Here is a 27,395-nt window from a genome sequence, read left to right on the forward strand (position 1 = left end):
TGATCCATTTCCCCACTCAGCCGCAAGCCCCTCCCTTCTCCCCATAACCTATGATATCCTGACTATTCAGATTCTTATCAGTCTCTGCCTTAAATGCACCCAACAACCCGGCCTCTACAGCCACCCGTGGTGGAAAATTTCAGAATTCGCAACTCTTTGGATTGTGTATTGACCTATGTGATGTATGGTTTTTTTGTTAAAAAGTGACAAGTTTGCCTTTGAGAGCCAAGGTGAAGGAGGAGTGCTGAGAGTGAGAGAGTGGGAAACAGACTGGACATGTGCATCTCTGGACTTGGAAGACAAGCCACAGCTGGGTGTGCCTGTGGAGTGGAAGAAGGCCTCAGCAGAGTCATTGTCTGGGAGGCAGTTTGGAATGATGGGCATTTTAAAAGGGATGAACATTCCAAAGGCAGCCAGAAGGATACGGACCAAGCCAGTTTTTCCTCTCTCTGCAAGCAACACAAGAATTTTGTGCTCTCTCTCTCAAAGATCCTTTGGTTTCAGTTTACCAAACAAACTGAATTTTGTTTACGATCTTTACTTTGATTGTAATCAAAGTTTTGTGAGTCTTATGTGTTTTGTGTTTGTTTTGTGTCTAAGTTTTTTTCTGTGGGCTGGTTGGAAATATAACTTAGACTTTGATTACATATGTTATACTTAGGCTGGGGAATTTATTAGTTTTACACTGTTACAGAAATATGTATATTAATCAGCGGGCATTGTTATAAAAGGGGGGGAGAATTTTGAATTAAAGTTTGAAGGTGGAATTTTGTTAATAAAGTAATTGTTCATCTTTACCCCTGTGTGATATGCCTTCTTTGTGGTTGCTGGTTTGATCTTGTAACAGGATAAAGAAGCTCCTCCGTATCTCTGTTTTAAATGGGTGCCCTTCAATTCTGAAGTTGTGTCCTCTTGATCTTGACTCCTCTGCCAACTATACAACAGCTACAAAACTACGGGCTGACCGTTGGAGGTGAGGTGGTGAAGAAAATGGGCAATAAGAAATTTCCAGGGCTTCTACGCACCTGATGCGTGACCTCCTTGTTAATGAGTAGCCTCGGCGTGGACTTGGGCACTCTGTGCGAGAGAAGGAAGAGAGCATCATTACCACCAATTCTCATGTGAACTACCGCACCCCGTAAAGCCTTAGCCTCTTGTAATGATCAGCCATTTAGAGTCCAAGCAAATCTATTTCTGCAATCTTTAATTTAATGTTAAACTATATTTATTTTATAAAAGCGTCTTAGTAAATTATAAAGTTAAAATATTGTATCTGTATTCTTAGTAAGTCTTGAACAGAGTTAATGGATTTCAAGTGGGTCTTAATTATTCAAGAACTGCTGAAGGAAGCCATCTGTTTTTAATCAAAGCCTCTTGAACAGAGATGAGGTCAGAGGTTGCTATGGATATGGAGTGGTTTTGAAAAAGGAACAGAATTTTGATAGAAATAAAACTGATGGTCATGTGGTTTCCAAGAACTGTGACTCATCTCGGTGATGATGTAATGGGCACATGATTTGGAGAAATATATTAGCAAATTCAGACATTTTGATTTCAGTTTGGAGAGGACAGAAGTCAAAACACCTGTGACACAGGGGTTGAAACCTTGTGGAAGACAAGATTGAGTTACAGGAGCCAGAATTGGCGCTGTTGTTGTGTGTTACTCCTGGGGAAAGGGGAACACAGAATCAGTGGCTTTTGAAATAAGGAAGACCATTTTGGAAAAGAGGATAGATTTCTACTGGGTCTATTTTTGTGTTTGGCCATTTCGTTTAACCCTTGTCTGGGTTTGTGAATTCATCATGGAAGAAAATAGCCACATTGTAAGTAAAGAGGCTTGGTGATATAATATTTAAAAGTGCTTTACAATTATTTCTGAACTGCGAATTTAAGACCTTCAAGCAAGAGTAAAATGATGTTGGACTTTTAAAGATTGACTTTTCAGAGGGGAACTTTAATCATACACACATACATTTATATCTGCGCATAGTGGGGTTAAATTTAGAGTTAAGTTTAGAGCTAAGTAAGAAATGTTATGGTATTGATCATTTAATAAAAACTATTATTTTGAATTCACCATTGCCTGGTGAATTTTCCATTGCTGTTCCTGTGATAGTACTAACAAGATCCCTTTAGTCCCAAATAAAATTTAAAAGTGTTGTTTGTTCGTAACAGGGAGCATCTCATATGTCTACACATCCCTCGTCAGAAAGGTGCAGAAGTTCGATGTAAAGCAAGCAGGCACAAAGCCTCTGGGCTTCAGTCCTTTGAATTGGTGCATCAGCTGATCTTACTTTGTCGGTGGTTTCTCTCTGAACACTGGGACTGAACATTGCTGCTGCTTCCTGCCCCTTCAATGGTTGCTCTAGGAGGAGGAGAGGTGATTCTGCTTGACTGGCAAAACACCACTTACAGAGCTGTGATACTACATACGCAGCTTGAGAATGTCTTGAAGGAGGAGAGACTGGCAGGGAGAGAGCTGTTGGGGGGGGGCAAGCAATTGCACTGCACAGCTTCCCGCTCCATCCAAGGGCATCTAATACCGTATAGCAGGATCTGTCCTGGAGCCTCCATGAAGAAGGCTCGCCAGTGGCGATACTTAGTGAGGAGTTTGAGGAGATTCGGTAGGTCACTGAAGACTCTCGAAAACTTCTACAGGTGTAGTGTGGAGAGCATTCTGACTGGCTGTGGCAGTGCTGACGCTCAGGACAGGAAAAACTCCAGAGGGTTGTTAACTCGGCCTGCAACATCACAGCCACTAGTCTCCCCTCCATCGAGGACATCTACAAGAGGCGGTGTCTTAAGAAAGCAGCCTCTATCCTCAAAGACTCCCCACCACCCAGGCCATGCTTTTTTCACTCTGCTACCATTGGGAAAAGGTACAGGAGACAGGAGCCTGAAGATGAGCACTCAGCGGCACAAGGACAGCTTCTTCCCCTCCGCTATCAGATTCCTGAATGAACAATGAACCACGGACACTGCCTTACTTTGACTTTTCTCTTTTTCTTGCACAATTTTTATTTATTTTGTAAAGTGGATTATATAATGTTTGCACTGTAATCTGCCGCAAAACGATGAATTTTGTGACATGTTCTGATTCAGATGCAGATCAAAACACCTCCATGCTTCAGAGGGCTGTCAGTGGGGTGAAGACATCAGCTAGTTTAGCAGCTGCTCGTAGTAAGTGTATCTCTCAGGATTATGGGGACCTTATGGATCAGTCCTGCCCCTGATTCTTTCATGCTGGAAACCACAAGTTGACTGTGATTGTAATGCAGTGCACACAAGTGCTAGAGGAACTCAGCAGGTCACAATTCCTGGCTGTCCTGTCCATTATCTACTTTTTCCCAGGGCACGACTAGCAAACACCAGAAGACATCTGGATAAAGTGAAGGGAGGAAGGTTTATGGGGTGATATGGGGTGACATCAGGTGTACGTTTTTTTTTTTTTTACGCAGAGAGTTGTGGGTGCCTGGAATATATTGCCAGGGGAGGTGGTGAAGGCTGGAACAATAGGGGCACTTAAGAGACCCTTAGACAGGCACATAGTGGGTTATGAGGTAGGGTTTAGTTTCTTTTCAGTAGGTACATTGTGGGCTGAAAGGTCCCTACTGTGCTGTAATGTAATAAATTATTTTATTTCTGTATTATTACATGACAATAAAAGAATCTTGAATTTTGAACAATCTAGACCTCCAATTCATAATGAAAAGTGATTCCTGAGGTGGGAGTGGAAATATTTTGAATCACAGGCAGCAGAAAGAGTATTTCCCTCACTTGCTCACGGCAAATCTGTGCAAGTGGAAGCAAGTTGGAGAAGGGTGGTAAAGCAGACAGGCATCTGATTTCATTGAGCACGGGCAGTGCAGTACAAATCAAAACTAAACACTGCAGTTGAAATGTGAAATCACAGCATTATGAAGAAGGGGAAATTTAATGTAGGAAGCAGGATCAGAATTGACTGCAAAGAAGAAAAAGAGGCTTAGAATTTGAGTGGGAAATCTTTCTTTTCTTTGGCTTGGCTTCGCGGATGAAGATTTATGGAGGGGTATGTCCACGTCTGCTGCAGGCTCGTTGGTGACTGACAAGTCCGATGCGGGACAGGCAGGCACGGTTGCAGGGGAAAATAGGTTGGTTGGGGTTGGGTGTTGGGTTTTTCCTCCTTTGTCTTTTGTCAGTGAGGTGGGCTCTGCGGTCTTCTTCAAAGGAGGTTGCTGCCCGCCGAACTGTGAGGCGCCAAGATGCACAGTTGGAGGCAAGATCAGCCCACTGGCGGTGGTCAATGGGGAAGGCACCAAGAGATTTCTTTAAGCAGTCCTTGTACCTCTTCTTTGGTGCATCTCTGTCTCGGTGGCCAGTGAAGAGCTTGCCATAGAACACGATCTTGGGAAGGCGATGGTCCTCCATTCTGGAGACGTGACCCACCCAGCGCAGTTGGGTCTTCAGCAGTGGGAAATCTATATGCAAGTCTAATAGCCTGAATATGCCTGAGGTTGCCTGATCTCTGAAGCTAAGCAGGCTCAGGCCTTGTCAGTACTTGGAGGGGAGACTGCCTAGGAACACAAGGTGCTGTTGGTTTCTGTAAGGGGCGCTGGAAAAAGTGACGATTCTATCTGCCTTACGGAAGACAAAAGTTATAGAATTTCATGAATGTTACATTCCTAATGTCGTATTACGTTCCAATAAGGGAACCTTTACTTTATTCAACAGCAGGAGTGGCCACAAACCCCACCGCCTCTGGATTTTGTATAAAAACATCTCTGGGAAATATTGAACTACTGCAAGAAGCTTCTTTACAGGATTTGGTGGCCCAGTGAAAACTTTGAAATGTGATGTCGTGGGTTAAGAGGAGAGTTTGGTCAACTTTAAATTTAATTTTAGAAAAACAGCATTTCAGTCCGCAAGCCCATACTGATCAATTACGCTCCAACCCCAGGTGTGTTTTGAAGGTTAGGAGGAAATTGGAGCACCTGAAGGAAACCCACACACATACAGGGAGAGTGGACAAATACCTTAGAGTCAGCGCCGGATATGAAAGCAGGTCGCTGGGACTGCAACAGCATTGCACTAATCGTTACACTAACCCTGTTGCCCATTATTTCCTTTCCAGCATGGAACTGTTGGCTTAGTTCAGTGATGGGAACTCTAGACAGAGTGAGCAGGAGGCTGGAATTCCATCAACATAGAGGTTAATAATCAAGGGATCGATTTAGAGTCACATGTGAACGATAGCGGTACCTGAAACTCGCTGCTTAAAGGGTAATAATAGTGGCTGAAACCCTCTCCACAGTGCACGGGTTCAAGCTCACAGGTGCAGTCCTGACTTCCGGTTGCCTGAGTGGAGTTTTCATGCTCCCCCTATGATCTGTGTGGGTTTCCTCCTGGTGTTTCAGTTTCCTCCCACAGTGATGCAGATGGGGAGGTTCACTGTGTGATGGAATATTTGGGAATGTTTTTAGGAGATAAATTGGTAACATTAGAGAAGGTTACATACATACACACACTTTAAAACAGATCTTATTTGAATTCATTCAGTGACTTCACAGAAACTATGGAGAATGCTATGCACATTTCACAAGTAGGTGTTAATTGAAATGATGTCATGATATGAATGAACTACTGCCTTGGAAGAGCCAGGTTGTCTGTTTTGGACCTTTTTGCAAGGCTTTTGACCTCTCTGCAAAGTGCTCACTCAGAGGTCATTAAGAGTTCTTGTTGACCTTAAACAACAGATGGGAGCAGAAGACTAACTCCTGTTGTTTGCTGGAGAAGGTCGGGGGTTTTGCGAGAGAAGGACATGCTGCTGGCAGTTTTGAATCTCAGATGGAGAGAGAGACAGATGTAACAAGCCAGAAGAAAAAAAAAGAAAAAAAAAAAGAAAAAAAAAGAGCTTGTTGGAAACTGAAACAGAAACTCCAAAGTGGTGGATGGCTGGAAGTGCTATCTGTCTGATGTTTCTCTTGGAATAAACAGAACAGAAAGGAACTCTGTGGTAGCCTGAAAGGAAGAGGTTATCATCTGGAGAACCCTGATGGGGAAAGATTCATCAGCAACTGGTACCTCAGTTGTGGAAATCCTGGAACTACACATTTCTCTCTGCAAACCTACAAAGAACCTTCCTGAGCAGTAAACATTTACCTTTCGAGCACCAAAGCCTGGTGAACTTTATACATGTTAAATTCTGTGCACAGTGTAAGAATTGCCTGTAACCAGTGAACTTGGAAGAACGAGAAGTGAAATTGAACTGTGAACCAAAGAACTTTTCTTAATTTTACACACGCATTACATGCACGTGCACTTAGAATTAAAAGGGGGTTAAGTTGGGTTGGTTAAGTTAATAGTGATAAGTTAAAGTTTGATTCTGTTTTCATGTTTAAAGATAATTAAAAACAACTTTTGTTTGAGTAACCATTTGTCATGGTGAATATCTATTGCTGCTGGGTTCTGGGGTCCTCTGGGCTCGTAACAATTGCCAACTTTAACTTACCCCATGTGTGCAGCTGGTTAGAAGAACTAAGCAGAGGGGGTGCTGGTTAATGAGAATGCTAGGGGAATAAAATAAAATGAGCGCAAGGGTGGTTGATAGTTGATGTGTACTTGATGGGTCTGTTTCTGTGCCTTATGTCTCTTATGTAAAAGGATGTGAATGATCCAAGTACATAAAACCCCTGTGATCCAGAATTGAAGCAAGTGGCAAAAATAATTCAGGAAAATAAATAAATACTACAATAAAAAAAAATGTATATAAAAGTTTAAAATTGTCAAAGTAAATATTCTCTGAAGTAACACCTAAACCTTTGGTGATGATGGGAGCAAATATTCAGCCAGCGGAGGGAGGGCCTTGGTCGGGCTTTGATCGTAGTAGCTGTTTGAATAAAGTTGTGTGAAACAGCAATGATGTCGCCCAGGATGAAGAGCTGGTTGATACCACTCGCTGTTGGGGTGACTCTCTCAAAGGGTCTCCTTATCCCAGCTTAGCAAGAGTCTTTGTCTTTATTAGTATATTAATACTAGTAAGGCTTTATCTGAAAACTTGGGGGAAGTGGGTTAATTATGATGGTAGTACGGTTAGCGCAAGGCTGTTACAGCGCGAAGGACCAGGGCTTGAATTACCTGATACAAGTGAACTTTACATACCATTAAGTACTACAATACTGATTTTTTTTCCAAATTACTTTACAGTTTCCATTATCTTTTGTTTTTTAAATTGTTTATTCTTAATCCAGGCTCTGACAGCTTAGTGGTGAGAGCACTGGTCTTATAAACCAGGGGTCGCGAGTTTGTTCATCACCGAGGCCTCATTTCTGTGAGGGGCGCTGAACAAAGTGGCAACTTTCTGTCTTCTGTTACGAGCCCAGAAGATCCCAAAACCCAGCAGCAATAGACATTCATCAAGATAAGTTGTTTTTAATTAACTTTAAACATGAAAACAGAATCAAACTTTAATTTATCTCTATACTTAACTAACCCAAATTAACCCACTTCTAATTCTAAGTGCACGTGTATGTAATGTGTTTGTAAATTTAAGAAAAGTTCCTGAATATGAATTCTTCAGTATTTCAAATAAGATCTGTTTTAAAATGTGTGTAAGTATGTAACCCATTAATCTTACCAAATTCCTCCCAATATTTATCCATTACATTTCCTTAACGGTAGACAAAGTTAATGAATTTCATGTCTGTAACATTCTAAATGTAGTATGTTCCAATAATGGAACTTTTACCTTTTACCTTTAGTTAGGTATTGTAAGAGCAAGTCTCAGGAAACAGAAAAATTTGCATAGATACCAGATACAGGGTATTTTACTGTGTCACATTTTGTGCTTTATTACATGACAATAAAAAAAAATCACATCTTGAATCAGTTATGATTACTGGTATGTGAAAAGATGTGAATGATCCAAGTAGTATCCTAATCGACAGAGTTCTGGTCTGGGAACTGGGGAGTGGTGTTTACCAAATTTCCAATTTTAACTGCCATGAAAATCTACGATTCCTTCTTGACCATAACCTTTGTAGTGCATGTTACATTTAATTTGATACATGTCTCTCACCCTTCAAGATGAGTGCTACAGACCTGTTGATGAGCGATGCAAATGGCTGGACCTGCAGGGAGGTGCCCAAGATGATGAGAAGGTCACATTTTGGAAAATCCTAAATGACAAAAGACAAAATGCCACAGTCAGTGTTTTATGGCGTGAAGACTGGCACTTTGTCCAAACTTGTCCATGCCAAGCAGGTTGACTACTCAGGCTCATCCTATTTACCCATGCTCACCTCATATCTGTCTAAACCTTCCCTCTCCATGCACTTCAAGATAAAGATGGTTAACTGATGTTTTGGCTTGAGCCCTTCTTCAAAGTATAAGAAAAATATAGGCAGGTGTCCAAACAGCTTGTTCGGACGCCTGCCTATATTTTGTCTGTACCTCGATGAAGGCCTCAAGCTGAAATGTTGGTTCTGCATCTTTGTTTTTGCTGTATAAAGGACACCGTTTGACCTGCTGAGTTTCTCCAGCGCTGTGTTTTTACTTCAACCACAGTGTCTGCAGACTTCTGTGTTTGACAAATGTCTGTTCAACATTGTTATTTGTATCTCCATCTATCACTTTTTTCTGGCCGCTCACTCCACATGTGCACCATCCTGTGTAAAGTACCCCTCAGGTCATAAGACATACAAGCAGAAAAAGGCCATTCAGTCTCCCTTGCCCATTGTTCATGAGCTGATGTATTTTCCCACTGAGTCCCGCTGCCCGGCCTTCTCCCCATGACCTTACATGCCCTGGCTAATCAAGAACCTATCAATCTCTGCCTTAAATACACCCAAATGAACTGGCCTCCACAAATGAAATGAGATGTCCTCCCCACCACCATCTCCTTTCTCCTAAATTCCAGTAAATGCAGGGCAAGAATTGTCAGGTGCTCCTCATATGAAAACCCTTTCATTCTCCAAATCATCCCACTGAACTTCCTTTGAATACTCTCCAACGTCAGCTCATCTCTTCTTCAATGTGGAGACCAAAACTGCTAACAATCCTCCAAATGAGGTTCCGCCAGTGTCTGACAAGCCTTCTAGTTTTAGATACCTGAGAGAAAGACTACCACTATTTATCTTATCTATGGCCTTCATGATTTTATAATCCATTGTAAGATTCGCCATTAGCCTCCTGTGCTCCAGGGAGAAAGGTCCGATCCTATCCAGCCTCTCATCATAATTCTAATCTGCTTCTGACTGTAGGAGTGGGGAAGTTATGGTAAATTTGTATAAGGCATTGGTGAAGCCAAAGTTGGAGCATCATCCGCAGTTTTGGTCACCTCACTAGAGGAAAGACATCAAGACTGAAAGAGCGCAGATATTTACTAGGATGTTGCCGGGACTTCAGGAACTGAGTTACAGGGAGAAATTAAACAGGTTAGGGCTTTATTCCCTGGAGCGTAGAAGAATGAGGGGAGATTTGATAGAGGCATTTAAAATTATGAAAGGTATAGACAGAGTGAATACAAATAGACATTTTGCATTGAGGTTTGGTGAGAAACAAATCAAAGGAGATGGGTTAAGGGTGAAAGGGGAAAAGTTTTGAGATAACAGGGGGATCTTCTTAGCACAGACAGTGGAGGGAGTGTGGAACGAGTTGTCAGTTGAAATGGTGAAAGTGGGCTCAATTTTAACATTTAAGGAAAATTTAGACAGGTACATGGATGGGAGAGGTATGGAGAGATATGAACTGGGTGCAGGTCAGTGGACCTAGGCAGATTAATAGCTTGGCACAGACGAGAGGGCTGAAGGGCTTTTTCACTGTGTTGTAATGTTCTGTGGTTATATGCTAGACACATCTACATGAATCTCGTCTGCATTCCTGCTTCATGACATTTCCCATACCCGAGTGGCCAGAAGGATGCACAGTACTCCAAGTGTGGTCTCACCAATACCTTGCACATTTGTAACAGCTTGAGGCCCTCGCTGGTGAAGGCTTCTTCACTCACCACCTTCTACCTACATCCCAACTTTCATGACATTATGTTCTTGCACCCAAAATCTCTGTGTTCTACAAAACTCTCTGGTATCCTGATACAGACGTAGCAGCAGGAAAAGGCCATTCATGAGCGGATCCATTTCCTCACTCAGCCCCACTGCCCGGCCTTCACCCCATAACCTTTGATGCCCTGCCTAATCAAGAACCTATCAATCTCTGCCTTAAATTCACCCAATGACCCGGCCTCCACAACTGCCTGTGGCAACAAATCCCATAGATTTACCACCCTCTGGCTGAAGAAATTCCTCCGCATCTCTGTTCTAAGCGGATGCTCTTTAATTCTGAAGTTGTGCTCTCTTATCCTAAACTTTTATCCTAGACCATGGGAAACAACCTTTCACCATCTACTCTGTCCACACCTTTCAACATTCAAAATGTTTCAATGAGATCCCCCCCTCGTTCTCCTGAATTCCAACGAGTACAGACCAAGAGCTGTCAAATATTTCTCATATGATAACCCTTTCATTCCCGGAATCATCCTAGTGAACCTCCTCTGAACCCTCTCCAACGTCAGCACATCCTTTCTTAAATGAGGGGCCCAAAACTGTTCACAGTACTCCCTGAGGTCTCACCAGTGCCTTATAAAGCCTCAACATCACATCCCTGCTCTTATATTCTATTCCTCTTGAAATGAATGGCATGTTCATTAAAAGGGAGGAGAGAATATAATTTATTAAATTATATTAGTTTCTTGGTCATTAGACGGTTTCTAAAAATGTTAGGAAACACAAACAATGCACAATAATTAGTGAGTAAAGGTGTTCAACTTGGGGTCTGTCTAATCAGATCAATTGTGTGTAGAATTACCCAGCGAAATGTATAAGTTGCCACTGACAAACAAGCATGTTACAGGCAAGAGACAATATAAATAGTGCTGGGCTTTCACAGGTATCAAGGTGATGTGTTCATTCCATCAGCTCGAAATCAACCCTTTTCCTAGAGGTGTTCTCTTTGGTCCATGGAAAATAACAGCGAGGTTCTACTGAGGAGCTCAAAATGGAGGGATTTGTTACAACAGACAAACTTGTTCCTGTGGCAGATGGATTTGCATTCCTGAGGAAAATTTGGGAACTGCCTGTGAGTTTGGAATTCACTGCCTCCCCTAACTACTCAAGAAAATATGTTTCACCCAGGATGCCGACTTGTTTCAGAGAGAACCCTTTGTTGTGAGTCTGATGGAAGAAGATACAGTCGTCGTTTTAAGAGGCATCTTTAACAGACACGTGAACGTGCAGAGGATAACGTGCAGGCAGGTTTCGTTTAATTTGGCATTGTGTTTGATGATGACATCGTGCTGCACCATTCTGTATTCTATGGAGAAGTACAGATTGCGCCCACATAATGACGGCACACTTACTTCCCTGAGGGGCATTGAATAAATTGTCTCTGGTGTACCATTCTGATGGTTTGCATTGCAGAGACTCTTTAATTCTAGCATTTAGTTTATCAGCTATTGCTGTATCTTTCGATCATTAGTCTCTCTCGACCTTTAGTCTAATAATTTAACAGCAACTATATAATAACATAATTGCCAATATTTTCTGTTACAAAGGTCCAAAGAACACAAATGACATTGAGCTGTTAACGTCCAGGCTGTGGGTTATGTCCAGCAAGCTGGACCACTTGAACAGAAAAGTTCAGCTAAAACTGTCTGTAAGGAGTTTGTATGTTCTCCCCGTATGTCTGCATACGTCCAGGTGCTCCGGTTTCCTCCCACCGTTCAAAACGCGTACAGGTCAATTGGGTGTAATTGGGTGTCACACTGGGAAGAGCATGAGCTCGTGGGCCTGTTACCGTGAAGTATGTCTAAATTTAATTTAATAGCCAGTTCTGACAGAGTGAGTGAGTGACCTAAAAGTTGGAGATTCACGTTGAAGCTGAAAGGCTGCAACACACTCAGGCTGAGGATGAGGTGTGCCTCCTTGTTATAGTGCAGGAGGCTGTGAACTGAAAGGTGGGCCTAGGTGAGGGAGGGTGAATTAAAGTGGCAGACAACCAGAAGCTCAGGGTTGCAGCTGCAGAAGATAATCCACTGAACCTAATGGCTTCAATTCAGAGCTCATTGAATTATACTCACTGACTCCATGGTGGCGAAGAATCGATGGGGGAGACTTTCACCGAAAAGCACAATGTCTATTTAATGGAAGGAAATGAGGTTTAAACACAATACACAGTGCTCACATTCCCAACACTATGCACAGATTGTAAACACAGTCAACAGGGTGTCAATCATTTCCCAGCCTCCTGAAGATGCGGAGGAGGACCACAGAAGGAAGAGCAGGTACCATTGAATCTCAGCTCCTAACTCCCTGCTTGCAAAAATGCACCCGTTCCCACAGCCAGAAAGGGCGGCACAGTTAGCACAACGCTATTACAGCACAGGTGATCAGGGTTCAAAAGCGCTGTCTATAAGGAGTTTGTACGTTCTCGCGGTGTCAGCGTGGGCTTCCTTTGAGCACTTCAAAAAGTACCAGGAGTTGTAGGTTAATTAGGGGAATTTGGGTAGCATGGGCTCGTGGGCTGGAAGGGCCTGTTACCGTGGAATATGTCAAGATTTTTTAATTTTTAAAAAGAACTAGAGTAAAGCACAAAAGTTTGCAGACACCGTGATTGTAGTAAAAACGCAATGTTGGTGAAACTCTGCAGATCAAACAGGGTATTTTATACAGCAAAGATAAAGATCCATAACCAAAGTTTCAGGCTTGAGCCTTTCATCAAGGGGGGAACAAAATGTAGGTAGGTGCCCAAACAAAGTAATTGGTGGGGGTGGGTGGGTGAGGAGCACAGTCCCACAGGCAGGAGGTAAGGGATGGATAAGGGAGGGAGGGTAAACGAGCAGGGTAATGTTAAAAAGCCAGTAATCTGTTCCTGAATATGCTACAATTATCCAAAAGGGAATGAGTGACCCAGAGGGAGGTAGGACATGGGACAAATTGAGGAAGTCGGGCAGGCAGTCCTAAAGTCAAAGGGCAGAGCAAGAGCTGCAGCAGGCGGATCCAGTATCCTATCATCCAGTACTGTGTGGTTACACAGACTCCCCGTGATCACCTGGGTTCCCTCCTACATCCCAAAGACGTGGAGGTTGTAAATGTAAATGGTTTAAATCCTCCAAGACACTGCCCCTGGTGAAATTGAGGGAACGATGGAGAGAAGAACTTCCTCCTCAACTCTATCCTAAACGAGTGGCCCCTATGTCTCATAGTTATAAATTCTCCCACCAAACAAAAAGTCCTTCCAATCCTTGATGTTCAATTAAAAGCAGAGTGGAAATCTGGAATTCTCTCTCCCAAGAAGCTGGGGAACGAATGCTAATATCAAAGCTAAAGAAATAGGAATGGTTATGCAACCTAACTCAAACATAATGGAGTTAATGGTGCAGAGAATTGGAATGGAGGTCAATCCACAGGAGTGGCAGAGAGGATCACTGGAGTCTCCCTCCCTTCCCCCATCGAAGTGATCTACTGGGTTTGTTGTCTGAAGGTGTGCAAAATCATCCCACACACAGCATCTTTTGGCTGCTCCCATCGGGGGAAGAGATATAGGAGGATCAGAGCCAGCACCACCAGGTTTAGGAGCCGCTTCTTCCCACGGGCAGTGAGAATGCTGAACGACCCAAAGGAACGGCTCATACTGACCCTCTGAGACTCTCACATTCACAAATCAAAATCCATTTATTTATTTATTTGTATAGGTGAATACTTATCCTGCATGTGTATTGTTTGTCAGAATCCGTGTTATATCTGGTTGCATCCCTGCGTGTTTTGCACTGAGGACCAGTGACGCTGTTTCGTCGGGAACTCGTGCAATCAGATGATAATAAACTTGACTTAAGTGCAGGTGCTCCCCTACTTACGACAGCCCAAATTACGGTTTTTCAAGTTACAATGGTTTAAATCTGTACTTTCAATTTAGAATTCCAATCTGTTCCTGCGCTTGCGATATGCGGTACGCCACTCTCTTGCTGACTCAACCATGCTCACAGTTAATGGGTTTTTTTTTCAGTGTGGAATAAAGATACTCAAAATTCAATTACAAAAAAATGGTAGGTGCAGTATTCTTTTTTGAAGAATAATTTTTTTCGACTTATGGTGGGCTTCCCGGAACATAACCCCATCGTAAGTTGAGGAGCACCTGTGTCAAGAAGAAGAGAGAAACACAAAGGCTGCAAGATGCTGCAATCTTGAGCAAGGAATAACTGCTGGAGGAACCATCCGGGGATGCCAGTCAGCGTCTCAGGTTGGGAAACTTTACCAAGGACTTCAGGTGTGGATTGGCCACATTCTCATTGAATTTTAGAGCAAGCTTAAGGTCCTGAATACCTCCTCGTGTTCTCACACTCCTGATCATATTACCCATCACAAACTCTGCCAAAGGAACTCTTTGGACTCACCAGGTTTCACGACGGAGTCACACTGCTCACATTTGGGGAGTGGCTTTGTGAAGATCTGTGCTGTTTGAGGAAGGAAAAGGAAAGGGAAAAGGAAATTAGCAAACACAACATAACCACAAAGCTGAAACCCAGAGGACTGTGCTGTTGAAAGGACACAGAGGTTTTGAGAAATACAAGACAAAGGTTCCCAGTGGAAATCAGCGAACAGATTGACCCCACCCCACTCTCAACCTGTTCCATTCTCTTGACTTCCCTCTCATTCCTACCACCTTATCAGCAAAATACCTGCCTGCTTCTCATCACGATGCTTGACAGTGACCATTACATATCTCTGAATCACCACTCTGACCACTATGAGTGGCACATTGATGCAGCTAATAAGAGTTGTTGCTTCACAGGTTTGATCCTGACCTCTAGTGCTGTCTGTGTGGAGTTTGGAGGTTCTCCGTGACGACATTGGCTTCCTCCCACATCCTGAAGATGCGCAGGTCAGTCAGCTGATTAGCCACTGTAAATTCGCCCTGGTGTGCAGGTGAAGGGTACAATCTGGGAGGGGTTGATGCGAGTGAGGGAAGAATCCAACGGTAAAGAGATGCCTGGTGGCCGACGCAGAAGGTTGGCTGAAAGTCCTGCTTCCACACTTCTAGTGATTTGTACGCACAATGAAGGTTCATCCCTCAATGCACACATGAGGCAGCGTGGCACTAGTGGAGCCTTGTGCAAATCGTGGCCAACCGTGGCGTTGTAAAAATACTGAAGTGGTTTATTGTCATGTGAACCAAGATAGAGTAAAAATTTTATTTTGCCCGCTACCCAGGTAGATCAACATACAGCAAATAACAATATACAAGCAACTGTACAGAGAATATAGACCTTAAGACAAGAGCAGAAATAGGCCATTCAGCCCATCGAGTTTGCTCTGCCATTTAATCATGAGCTGATCCATTTCCCCACTCAGCCCCACTGCCCGGCCTTCTCCCCATAACCTTTGATGCTCTGGCTAATCAAGAATCTCTGCCTTAAATAATCTCAATGACTACACCACAACTACCTGTGGCAACAAATTCCATAGATTTACCACCCTCTGGCTGATGAAATTCCTCCGCATCCATCTCTGTTCCTCTTCTCAGCAGACCCTTTCTATCCTGAAGTTGAGGCCTCCTGTCCGAGACTTTCCCACCATAGGAAACAATCTTTCTACATCGACTCTTTCTATGCCGTTCAACATTTGAAATGTTTCAATGAGATCCCCCCCCCCCCCAATTCCCCCAAAATCCAACAAGTCCAGGCTAAGAGTGGTCAAACATTCCTCATATCTGAACCCTTTCAAATGTCAGCACATCCTTTCTTACAAGGAGCCCAAACCACTCATAATACTTCAAGTGAAGTCTCACCAGTGCCTTAGAAAGCCTCAACATCACATCCCTGCTCTTATATTCTATTCCTCTTGAAATGAACGCCAGCGTTGCATTTGCCTTCTTCACCACCAACTCAACCTGCAAGTTTATCTTCAGGCAAGAGGACTCCCAGGTCCCTTTGCATCTGGGTATGTTCCATTTCCTGTTATATTTTCTTTCAAAATTTCCAACATTGCATCTAACTTGCCACTTCTCTGACTAGAGTTACAATAAAGTCAAATAGTGTAGAGAAAAGGATTATATTAGGATTGCATCATGCAGACTTACTTTTCATCCAGTCTAAGTTGTATTGCTTCCTGCATTCACTTTTGGTACAGTGGGAGGTATAAAATGTCCCGTGAGCCTCTATCAAGTCATCGTCTGTCAACCCCACTACTCTCTCGAGAGTGTCAATGTTCTGGTGCACCGAATGAGGAAAAACAACAGGAAAAGAGTATCAGCGAGAATTCCTGGTCTCAGAGGCAGAGTGCCCAAAGTCCACAACTCAGCAATCACTGTAAATCCTCGCTGGGAAGGTGGACAAGGGAAAGTCGACCACCTCATAGGTCCTGTGACTTGGGTTCAATCCTGACCTGCTGACGCTGCAATGTGGAGTTTGAGCATTCAGTCTGTGACAGGGTAGATGTTTCCTCCCACCCCTCGTGCTGTGGCTTTCTCCCACATCCCAAAAACGCGTGGTACGGTTGGCCTTTACAGCACCAGCGATTGGTACCTGGGTTTGAATCCCGCACTGTCTGTAAGGAGTACGTTCGTTCTTCCCGTGTATGCGAGGGTTTTCCCTGGGGGCTCTGGTTTCCTCCCACCATTCGAAACGTGCCATGGGTTGCAGGTTAATTGGGTGTAAATTTGGCGGCATGGGCTCGTGGGCCAAAATGGCCTGTTACCGTACTGCATGCCTAAAGATTTTTTTGAAAATTAAAGAAAGCCTGCAGACACTGTGATTATAGTTGGAGAAACTCAGCAGGTCAAGCAGCGAACATATTAAGCAAAGATATATGATTAACGTTTCAGGCCCGAGCCCTTCGTCAAGGCATCTTTGTTTCCTGTGGATGCTGTGTGACCTGCTGAGTTTCTCCAGCAATGTTGGCGTATTATAATAAAGAGAATGCATCTCTTATCACAATTTGATTTGCTGGAGGCAAATCAAAATCATTCACCAGATTTCTGAACAGACAATGAACCACAGACACTACCTCACTTTTTTTTCTCTCTTTTGTGCTAATTTTTTTTAAAACTTTGGACAATTTTGGCACCTGTATGAATTTTTACATGCCATAATGCCGCTACAAAACATTTTGTTACACATGCTCGTGACACTAAACCTGATTCAAATCGAGGTCAGTGGCTTCCTTGCATGTCATTCCATTGAGAGGAAGATTGCAGTTACTTGCTAAGCCACTTGATGACAGTGATTGCATAGTTTCTGTCACTTAGAGTGGAAGTGTAACTAAGAACATTTACAGACTTTGGGCTCGGGGAAGGGGGCTGGTGGGTTCGTTAGGGAGTAGCAGTACATGAGGAAGCAGTAAAATAGGAATGAAGGAAAGAGACAATGGCAGAATTTACCTGTGTATAACAGTGTAGCAGCAGTCCCTTGTCTCTTAGCATCCGTATGAAGTAATGGGAAACTGTTGGCTGTAAAGGAGACACATTCCTAATTAAAGGGAATGAAATGTGAGGAAAATTTATGCAGCTCAAAGCCAAAACCGCGGACAGATCGAGAAACATGGCTCAAGGATGCTTAGCGTCGCAGCAGAAGAGCCGCGGAGAGATTCCTGTCAGGGTGCATCAATGCATGGAACAGGAACTTCCTTGCGCAAAATTGCAAGAAACTTCATAGTTGTGTGAAGGTGGCTCACACCATCCTCCCTTCCCTCCCTCTGACACCCTCTCATTGGGAAGTATGTTTGTGAGATCACACATCACAAGCGGCGTGTCACTGCATCACTCTCTGGCACGCAGGTGCCAAAACCCAGGACAAGAAAAAAAAAACTCCAGAGGGTTGTGAACTCGGCCTGCGACATCACGGGCACCAGTCTTCACTCCGTCGAGGATATCTACAAGAGGGGGTGCCTGAAGAAGCAGCCTCTATCCTCAAGGATCCCCCACCACCCTCTTCACTCTGCTGCCACTGAGGACAAAGTTACAGGAGCCTGCAGACGAGCAACTCAGCGGCACAAGGACACCTTCTTCCCCGCCGTCGCCATCAGATTTCTGAATGATCAGTGAACCCCAGACCCTGCCTCACTTTGTGATGGTGCTGCTTTTGATTCACCCGCACAAGGTTCATTGTCCCATCTATTGTCACGAGATGCACAAAAATCTTTCCTCTGTTCACCCCACTAAACTGACCCCACTATGAGAACACAGGTGTCACTTCACAGACATCGAGTGGCCCTGTATTTCGCTGGCCCCCTCCAATATCGCCCCCCCCCCCGTCAATTCCGCAGCCACATGGCCTGTTGCTCAGCGTTGATCCTGAGCCTGTATCTTGCCTCCATGACCCCTGGTTCCAGATCCCCATAATGTGAGCAACCTTCAATGCCCGAGGCCTTTCAGGAAGCCAGCCATCGCACCGTCGCGAACCCAGAAAGATTTGCTGGGTAGCATGCGAGACAAAACCTTCACTGGGCCTTACATATGACAATACATGTAAACTGGAAATGCGCCTCTCCTGAGCTCACAACCAATGAGAGCCTGGTCATTCGTGTTGGAGAAGCCGCGGCAAATTTACGCTCAGCAGCACCTCACACACTGCGAAGCAACCTTGTTTAATGGAGGGAACAACCTGCGCCCCACGATGGATGGGCAAACTCCCCCACCTCTCTTCAAAATAGCTTTAGGGGCTCTCTCCTTTCCACTCCTGATGGCAGAGCTGGGGCCTTGAGATCCACTGGCACAGCAGACTATCTTGTCTTAAACACAATCCGCTGGGAGGAACTCGGCAGGTCGAGCAACATCAGTGGGAGGAAAGGAGTGAGTTTGGTGCTCTTTTGCCTGTCCTGCTATATATCTTGCTTAAAAATAAAGGGCTTGAATATTCAATGAAGTGGGACAGTATGATTAGCATAGCGGTCAGCACAGCTCTATTACAGCGCCAACAAGCAGGGTTTGAATTCGGCGCTGTCTGTAAGGAGTTTGTACGTCCTCCCTGTTTCTGCATGGGTTTCCTCCGGGTGCTCCGGTTTCCTCCCACCCTCCAAAAACATACAGGGCTTGTAGGTTAATCGGAGTATTTGTAGGCCAGAAGGGCCTGTTACTGTGCTTATAAAGTCTAAATTTAAATAAACCTACATATGTCTCATTACACCATTAAAGTCTGCAGATTATGAAAGGGATGCTGTTGACGTGGAGGAAACACAGTCTCCCTGCCTGTCTGGAATGTGTGGATTGCGGGTGGTCATGTGTCCTCCCCATCTGAAACTTTTTATTTAAACTTTATTTAAAATTTTATGACATGAATAAAATAAAAATTACATTTAAAGAAATAAAAAATAAGATAATAAAAATTAGAATACTACATCATTAAACAAATTAACCCCCCCAATAATTATAACACAACATTAATCATCTAATTTAAAATTAGTCCAACCCTCCCCCCAAATAAAGAGTGAAGAATTAATTAACAATGTTGTAAATAAAATAGAAAAAACCCCACTTACAAAAAAAAGGATAAAACTTAACAACAAAAATAATTAATAACAAAAAAATATCAATACTAAAATAATACCCTTAAACATATATTTAAATCAAACATAATACATGTATTTAACAAATGAAATCCACTTTAAAACTAAATTCAAATATTAAAATCATATATCAACCACATATCTAATATACAAAAAATCATAATTAATAATACATAAATACAGAATTTCCATTAATACCGTTTCCTTTATAATTCATCGAGAGAACAAAAACATCCCTTAGAAAAACAATCAGATAAACTTTTTATTCCCTTCCCCTCCCCTTCCCATCTGAAACTTATTTGGAAGTCACATCACCTGTCAATCAAGGTTGGACTCCAGCCACTCATTAGTGCACGCCTGCCGTTGGCTAATTCACATCACCTCGGATCATTATTGGCTAGATGCCGAGATCAGAACTGTATAAAAAATTGATGCATAGCACATTCTTTCTCTCTGCCTCGTGGTCCAAGCCCTGGATATCAAGCCAGGTCACTGCTGTGGACATCACTGGAAGTGTCGTGGGTAAGGTGTACACTACACTGATCAATACTTGCAGAGAGCCACAACCCCGCTGGTCAGGGAACCGGTTGTATGTAAGAGTCCCTGATTGTAGTGCGTGAGTGGGTCGAGTATAGCTTTACCGTTGTCAGACTACAACCAAAGTCTGAGGTGAATGTCTATGTCATCACTTAAGTGAAATAGTGATCGAGTACCATTTAACATTCTCCCATTTGTTTCCTGTGTTCTAATAAAGAACATCGAGTCCACGCTGCTGAAGATCCAGCTGTGCTGGGTGGGTCACGTCTCCAGAATGGAGGACCATCGCCTTCCCAAGATCGTGTTATATGGCGAGCTCTCCACTGGCCACCGTGACAGAGGTGCACCAAAGAAAAGGTACAAGGACTGCCTAAAGAAATCTCTTGGTGCCTGCCACATTGACCACCGCCAGTGGGCTGATCTCGCCTCAAACCGTGCATCTTGGCGCCTCACAGTTTGGCGGGCAGCAACCTCCTTTGAAGAAGACCGCAGAGCCCACCTCACTGACAAAAGGCAAAGGAGGAAAAACCCAACACCCAACCCCAACCAACCAATTTTCCCCTGCAACCGTGTCTGCCTGTCCCGCATCGGACTTGTCAGCCACAAACGAGCCTGCAGCTGATGTGGACATTTACCCCCTCCATAAATCTTCGTCCGTGAAGCCAAGCCAAAGAAAGAACATCTGATTGTAACACGTGTCCAGGCTCGTCGCTCTGTGAACATACCAAACCAACATGACATATGCCTACCCTGAAGAAGTTCTCCTCCTCTCTCCAAAGGGCGTTCTGTGAGAGCCTCTGTTGCTGCGCCCACCCTTATCCCCGCTGCTCTCAAGCTCCATGGCCACGTGCTCACACAGGCTTGCTTCCAGACACCTGCCCTTCCTCATAATGACTGGTGATGCACCAGGGCCAGTTTGAGAGTTGAGGCCTGCCTCCATGTGGAATCTGAGGGAGTCCAAGGCATCCACCTTCCTCCAGGAAGGTAAACCTACTATTGCTTAGAACTCCCTGCCCATGCCATGAGACCTCATCTCCACTCCAACCAATGCTCCCTGACCCGCAGCCCACCCTTACCTGGATTTTAGCAGCAATGTTTGAGAGTCTGCAGACACGTGGTTGAAGTAAAAACACGACCCTGGAGTAGCTCAGTAGGTCAAACAGTGTTCTTTATATAGCAAAGATAAAGATGCAGAACCGACGTTTCAGGCCTGAGCCCTTCATCAAGGTATGACAGGAGCTGTTTTACCTTACCTTAAATTGACCTGGGTACAGTTCTTTTGCCAGTGCAAAAAATGGCTCAGGATTTTGCTGAAATTTAACAAGAGGATGTCAGTATTGTTAATGAATGATGTGGCAGTGACATCATTAGACAGTGGGCAATTGAGAGCCCAATTCATTGAGATGAGAACCTTAGTCTAGAGCAGCCATTCTCAAATCTTTTTTGCCCCCTTAGGCTCAAGGGCCCCCTTCCCAAGTTTAGATGGTGTCTTCCTTACCTCTCTCCTACTGACTACATTAAAAAAATTATGATTTCAGTCAGTTGGGCCCCCCCCCCTCACATTAAATAAGTTGTGCCCCCCCCCCCCAACCCAGGGATATGGTCCCCATTGAGAACGGCTGGTCTAGAGACAGAGTTCAGCAGCGCAACACTGAAACATGGGAATGCTCAGTTTCCACTCTTCTCTAGGAATAGGGGGCAACCTGGAACATCGTTCTATCAATCCCTCCGTAGCCATCAGAGAGACATACATGATGCAAAGTTGTAAACAGGCTGGCATAGGTTCGCCCTGTCGCATGAAAGTGTGTCTCCCCGAAAGCAAGCAGACTTAAATCCCGGTCCTCTCACAATGCAGTTGGAGGAAGGCCAATAATGGGGAGGGAATTCTGGGTAAAATATCTCATTCACGTGCAAAATAGACGGCACGCTGAGAAGCTGCAACAGGAAACTGTATGATGTAAACAGAGGATGCTATTAATAAGGTGTACGATACCCGAGCACATCACAAGCACATAAACAAATATGGATAAGAAACCTACAAATGGACGTGATATTTCAGCTCCTCTTTCTAATTGATGGAATCACACAGAATGGAAACAGGCTCTTCAAACCACGGAGTCTGGGTGACCCATCAAGCACCCATTGCTTCTCATTCCACGTTATCTTCTCCATAAACCCCGTCCCAAGATTCTACAGCTCACCTGCACATTTTGGGCAATTTCACAGCGGCAAATGAATCTACCAGCTCACACATCAAGTCAAGCTTATTGTCATCTGATTGCACAAGCACAACCCGATGAAATAGCGTTCTCCAAACTTTGATGCAAAACATGCAGAAACATACCCAGGCATGACACACATACAAACAATACATATGCATAAAGACAAATAAATAGCATTGTTTGGTGGATACGAGGGTTTCAGACGGTCAGTGCGAGCAGTTCATTTGGTCGTTCAGCATCCTCACCGTCCGAGGGAAGAAGCTGTTCCTCAGCCTGGTGGTGCTGGCTCTGATCCTCCTGGATCTCCTCCCCCATGGGAGCAGCTGTAAGATGCTGTGTGTGGGGTGGAAGGGGTTCAGATACTGATCCCGTGGTTCATGTCGATGTGGGGGGGGGGGGGGGGGACTGTGGTAGGAAACTGGAGCGCTGGGGTGGGGACCTCACGCAGTCACAGAGACAGCCTGCGAACTCTTTGTTAAGACCTGTCCACGGGAAAGGCAATGAAGAGGTGGGAAAATGAATCTGAACTCGTTCAAATTAGCCTTGATCCTGGAGACACGAGGAGCTGGAATCTGAAGCAGATTTATAAACATCACAAAGAGCAGGGGTCCTAGAACAGATCCTTGCGGTACTCCACTAGTCAATGACCTCCAGGCAGAAAACCTTCCTTCTGCTACTATTCTGTTTACTACCTGCAAGCCAATTTTTTTATCCACACACTGATCCCATCCCTCATGACTTTCTGAACAAGTCTCTCATGGGTGACCATCAAAATCATTACTAAAATCCATGTAGATCACATCCGCAGCCTTACCCTCATCAATTTATTTTGTTAACTCCTCAAAAAACTCAATTGGGCTCGTGAGGCACCACCTTCCCTTAATAAAGCCACGCTAACTCTCCATGAGTAGACATATAAATGCTTAAGAATCCTCTCCAACAGTTTGCACACCACTGACTCACCGGTCAATTATTTCCTATTACCTTTTTATAAACAAGAGGACCAAACGACAAGGCCACAAATTTCTTTACAAACCGATATTAGCATTTCACAGGAGCACAGTTGAGAGAACATCATTGTGAGGGACGGTAGCTGCAAAGCATCGGACCAGAAGTCAATGCAGAGGAACATCAAAAGGGCCGAGAAGATCACTGGGGTCTCCCTTTCCTCTGTTAATGACATTCACTGGGAGCATTGCTTAGAGCTCAAAGAAGTACTGAGGACCCCTAACATCCACAAAGGTTCTTTGACCTACTACCATCAGGAAGGAGGTACAGGAGCATCAAGATCAGGATTGCCAGGCTGGGAAATAGCTTTGTCCTGGAGGTTGTGGGATTGATGAATGGTGTACTGCAACCTTGGGCCTCTTGTAAATGAAACTGACATTAATCCAGAATATTTAATATATATTAATTTTATATTATATATTTCATGTGTGTTTCCGATTATTACGTGCTGTGTAATGCATGTTTGCGTGTGTGCTTTGCGGTCTGGAGAAAGGCTGTTTCATCTAGTTGAATACGTACAGTCGGATGACAATAAACCTGAGAGTGGAGCAAGTTTTAACAGTGATAAAGTAAGTACCATTTACCTGGAAATAGTCCATTTCAAAAATGGCTTCTGGGTATGGCAAGTCGTACTTTTGAAGGTTATGATAGAGACCCGTCCCTGGACTGCGGAAGTCAGGGATTCCTGCCGCTATTAAAAAGATAGACGTTATAGAGGAAGCAATTAGGAAAATGCTCACTATTAAGTGGGAGCTGATGTCAGTGACCTCTCACCGTTGAACTGTTTCCAAAGATAAAATTCAGATGGTACAGTTTGGTGAAATACAATTTCCTGCATCAACTATACCTCACACCACAAAATCACATAAATCAGAAATTTCGGAAATGTGCTTTGGATGTGGGGTGGAGATTAGAACCTTTATCCACTCAACTTGGCTGTGTACAAAGGTGAGATCCTTCTGGGAGGACCCGGGAGAACATTCTGAAAGAAAGCAAAGGTGGATTTTCCACAGCATCTGGAATTCTGGGGAACATTACGGTCGTGGGTTTTAAAACTGTCCAGATACCAAACTCAGCTTGTGAAGGTCGCCAGGAAGTGTATAGCGGTCACTTGGAAGTCCAACTCCAAACTCAATATTACACAATGGAATATGGAAATGCAGAGTTGTATCCCCCTGGAGAAAATCACGTACAACTTGAGGAGGAGATATGGCTGGCCCAGGGGCAACCCTGTCTGCAGCTCATAGGTAGGTGCGCAGATATAATTCTACCCCGTTCTGAATACAGGAGATGCAGCAAAACTTGTGCCAGTAGTGAAATGATCGAGATCAATGAGGTGAGTCGAGGCGCAGATGATGGGCTCTTGCATTTTGTTCCTATTTTGGGTTTTTCTTAAGTTCCCTTAAGGGTTTGTGACTTCACCGATACTTGGATCTTTGCATTGGTTTAATTTATATATTTTCTTTGTTGTATCAGGGCATGGGAGGGAGGGGAGAGGGGTAGAGGACAAATAGACTCTGTATGTTCTACACTATTGTTGAAAGATTTTTTTGTTTGTTTGGATCTGTACGAGACTTTGACAATCAAAAAATAAAATGATTTTTTTTTAAAAAAAGATAAACTGCAGATGCTGTAAATCTGAAATAAAATAGAAAATGCTGGACATACTCTGCAGGATGGGAAAGAAAACAGAGCAACATTTCAGGTTGAAGACCCTTCGTTGGAACTGTGTTCGGTACCAGTATGACAAATTGTTTTGGCTTAAAGTTTTTTCTTCCCCACCTGTCGAGATATTTCTACTATTTCCTCTTTTAATTCCCAGTTCAGGACCTGCTTTTATATGGAAAATCTTTTTTTCCCATCTGTGCTAAACAACATCATCTATTCGGACAAATTGATCACCTCCTTGTTTTCTAATCTCTCCACAATCTCACCACCAAACAATGCGCCCCCCCCCCCCACCCCCCCCGCCATATCAGCAACCAACCCCCCAGCCCTGTGATCTTCCCACTCCACATGTAGTCCTCCAATCCAGCCTCTCTCATTACTGTAGTTTTCTCCTGAATCTGCCGTGGCTCCACCAGACAGCTCTCTCTCATCTCAGAGACCCGTCCCACCCCAGAGCACAAAAATCCATTCTGACCTTAACAATGAGCTCTTGACATTACAGGGAAGTGAAAGACAGACAAACGGGGCAGAGGGCCTGATGCCCTTTGTCAGTGAGATACTGGAGGCCACTGGCCAGATAAAAAGAACTTTGAAGACACTGGTGGCGGGGCAGGGGGACATCAAAGAAAGGCTGGAAAATGTGATAGAAAGGGTATCTGAAATGGAAGAGAGAGTGGAAGAAAGATTGGATAAGAGAGAGAGCGAGAAATGGATGCATGGGAAAGGGATCGGGTAAATATGTGGGAGAAGGTAGATACCTTAGAAAACATCAGCAGGAGGAACACGGTTAAAATTGTCGGGGTGAAGGAGGGCAAGGAGGGGAGAGACATGGTGGAGTTCCTGAAAAAGTGGACCCCAGATACACTGGGGAGGGAACAAATTAGAAATAAACTAAGAATAGAATGGATCCACTGGTCTCTCGGCCCACGCCCAGGGCCAAACCAACGGTCATGCTCTACCCTGGTAAGGCTTCTTCACTACCAGGATAGAGAGAGGATTTTATAGGCGGCAGCAGTGGGTGAGAAGGCTGGGTGGGGAGAGGGGGGGGGTCCGGTGGAATATGAGGGAGTGGTTTTATTCTACCTGGACAGAAGCCCGGCACTATTGAAAAGCAGGAGGGAATTTGTCCCGGTTAAAAAGAACCTTAAGCAAAAAAGGAAGCAAGTTTACCCTCCTTCACCCAGCAATGCTAAACATAGTAAGGGTGGAAGGTGAAAGAAATTTTTTCAGGGATCGAAGGGAGACAATGGACTTTGCAAGAACCCGGCCACCGCTTTAGTATTAAATAAGGTGGAAAGAGGGTATCAGGAGAAAGAAGGACTGTAAATATTGTAATTGTGAAGAATACATCAGGGGATATGTGTTATTTTGCTATTGAGGTAATTTAATTGAGGGTATTTTTATTTGTACAAAGAAAGAGGGGTGGGATGGATAAACGCAGATGTTACACGAATGTTAAAAAAGATTATAAAGTTTGTTTGATGAGTTTATGAAAATTAAAATATTTTAAAAAACACTGCACTCTTGAAGGACCTGTACTGTTGAAGATGAGGGGATGTTGAACAGAGGCTATGCCTCCTCTTTCAGATGGATGTAAAATTCTAAAAACCATAGGAACAGAAATAGTTTATTCAGCCCATCGAGTCTGCCCTGCCACTTCATCATGAACTCATCCATTTTCCCTCTCAGGCCCACTGCCCGGCCTTCTCCCCATAACCTTTGATGCCCTGGCTAATCAAGAACCTATCAATCTCTGTCTTAAATACACCCAATGATCTGGCCTCCACAAGCGCCTGTGGCAACAAATTCCACAGATTCACCACCCTCTGGCTGAAGAAATTCCTATGCATTTCCTTCAATCCTGAAGTTGAGCCCTCTTGTCCAACTCTCTCACCATGGGAAACAACCTGCCAGAGAAATGCAAGTCTTCTGTTCTGCAAAAATCAAGCACAAACTTAATGCAAGAATAAATCCCGACGTGAAAATAATGGTTAGCTGATCAAACACTTACATGTTGATATACCTGCTCCAACCATACAGATTATCCTTTCACCTGAAAGAAAAATGAGGTATTTAGACATATGACAGGATGTACACCTTCCGACCCATGAGCCGGTGGTGCCCAATTATACTCCATTAACTAACCACCTGTCTTGGGTAAACTTATACCTCTCATTTTGTTCATTTTAGATTGGTCACAGTGTTTTAGCTACCGAAAGAAAATAGACACACACACCGAGAGCAGTTCAGTTTATACAAATGTTTATTACTAATTCAAAAGCTGATTTCACACTACAATATGCAAGCCCTTCCCAACTATACTTATCAACGCTTGGACTGGTCCCAACTGCCGAAGCGAGGCAACAACTGCACACTTGTAGTAGGTTGTCAGGGCGCTGGTAGCAGCTTCTCCACCTCCCCCGACCGGGAC

General features: G+C 43.9%; 1 protein-coding gene across 11 annotated transcripts in view; it reads right to left on the bottom strand.

Annotated features, from left to right (window-relative positions):
• sirt2 (sirtuin 2 (silent mating type information regulation 2, homolog) 2 (S. cerevisiae)) overlaps positions 1 to 27,395 on the bottom strand; it is a 116,171-nt gene that overhangs the window by 10,766 nt on the left and 78,010 nt on the right. For all 11 annotated transcript variants that reach the window (XM_069907539.1, XM_069907537.1, XM_069907542.1 and 8 more), the window contains 9 exons: positions 26,976 to 27,017; positions 23,881 to 23,987; positions 21,320 to 21,376; positions 17,407 to 17,475; positions 16,108 to 16,237; positions 14,423 to 14,482; positions 12,110 to 12,165; positions 8,077 to 8,153; positions 1,026 to 1,077 (listed from right to left, as the gene is read on the bottom strand). In XM_069907539.1, coding sequence (XP_069763640.1) covers positions 1,026 to 1,077; positions 8,077 to 8,153; positions 12,110 to 12,165; positions 14,423 to 14,482; positions 16,108 to 16,237; positions 17,407 to 17,475; positions 21,320 to 21,376; positions 23,881 to 23,987; positions 26,976 to 27,017 — 650 coding nt within the window. The remainder of the gene's footprint in view (positions 1 to 1,025; positions 1,078 to 8,076; positions 8,154 to 12,109; positions 12,166 to 14,422; positions 14,483 to 16,107; positions 16,238 to 17,406; positions 17,476 to 21,319; positions 21,377 to 23,880; positions 23,988 to 26,975; positions 27,018 to 27,395) is intronic.

Source organism: Narcine bancroftii, chromosome 13, assembly GCF_036971445.1.
Source record: "Narcine bancroftii isolate sNarBan1 chromosome 13, sNarBan1.hap1, whole genome shotgun sequence".
NCBI classification, from domain to species: Eukaryota; Metazoa; Chordata; class Chondrichthyes; order Torpediniformes; family Narcinidae; genus Narcine; species Narcine bancroftii.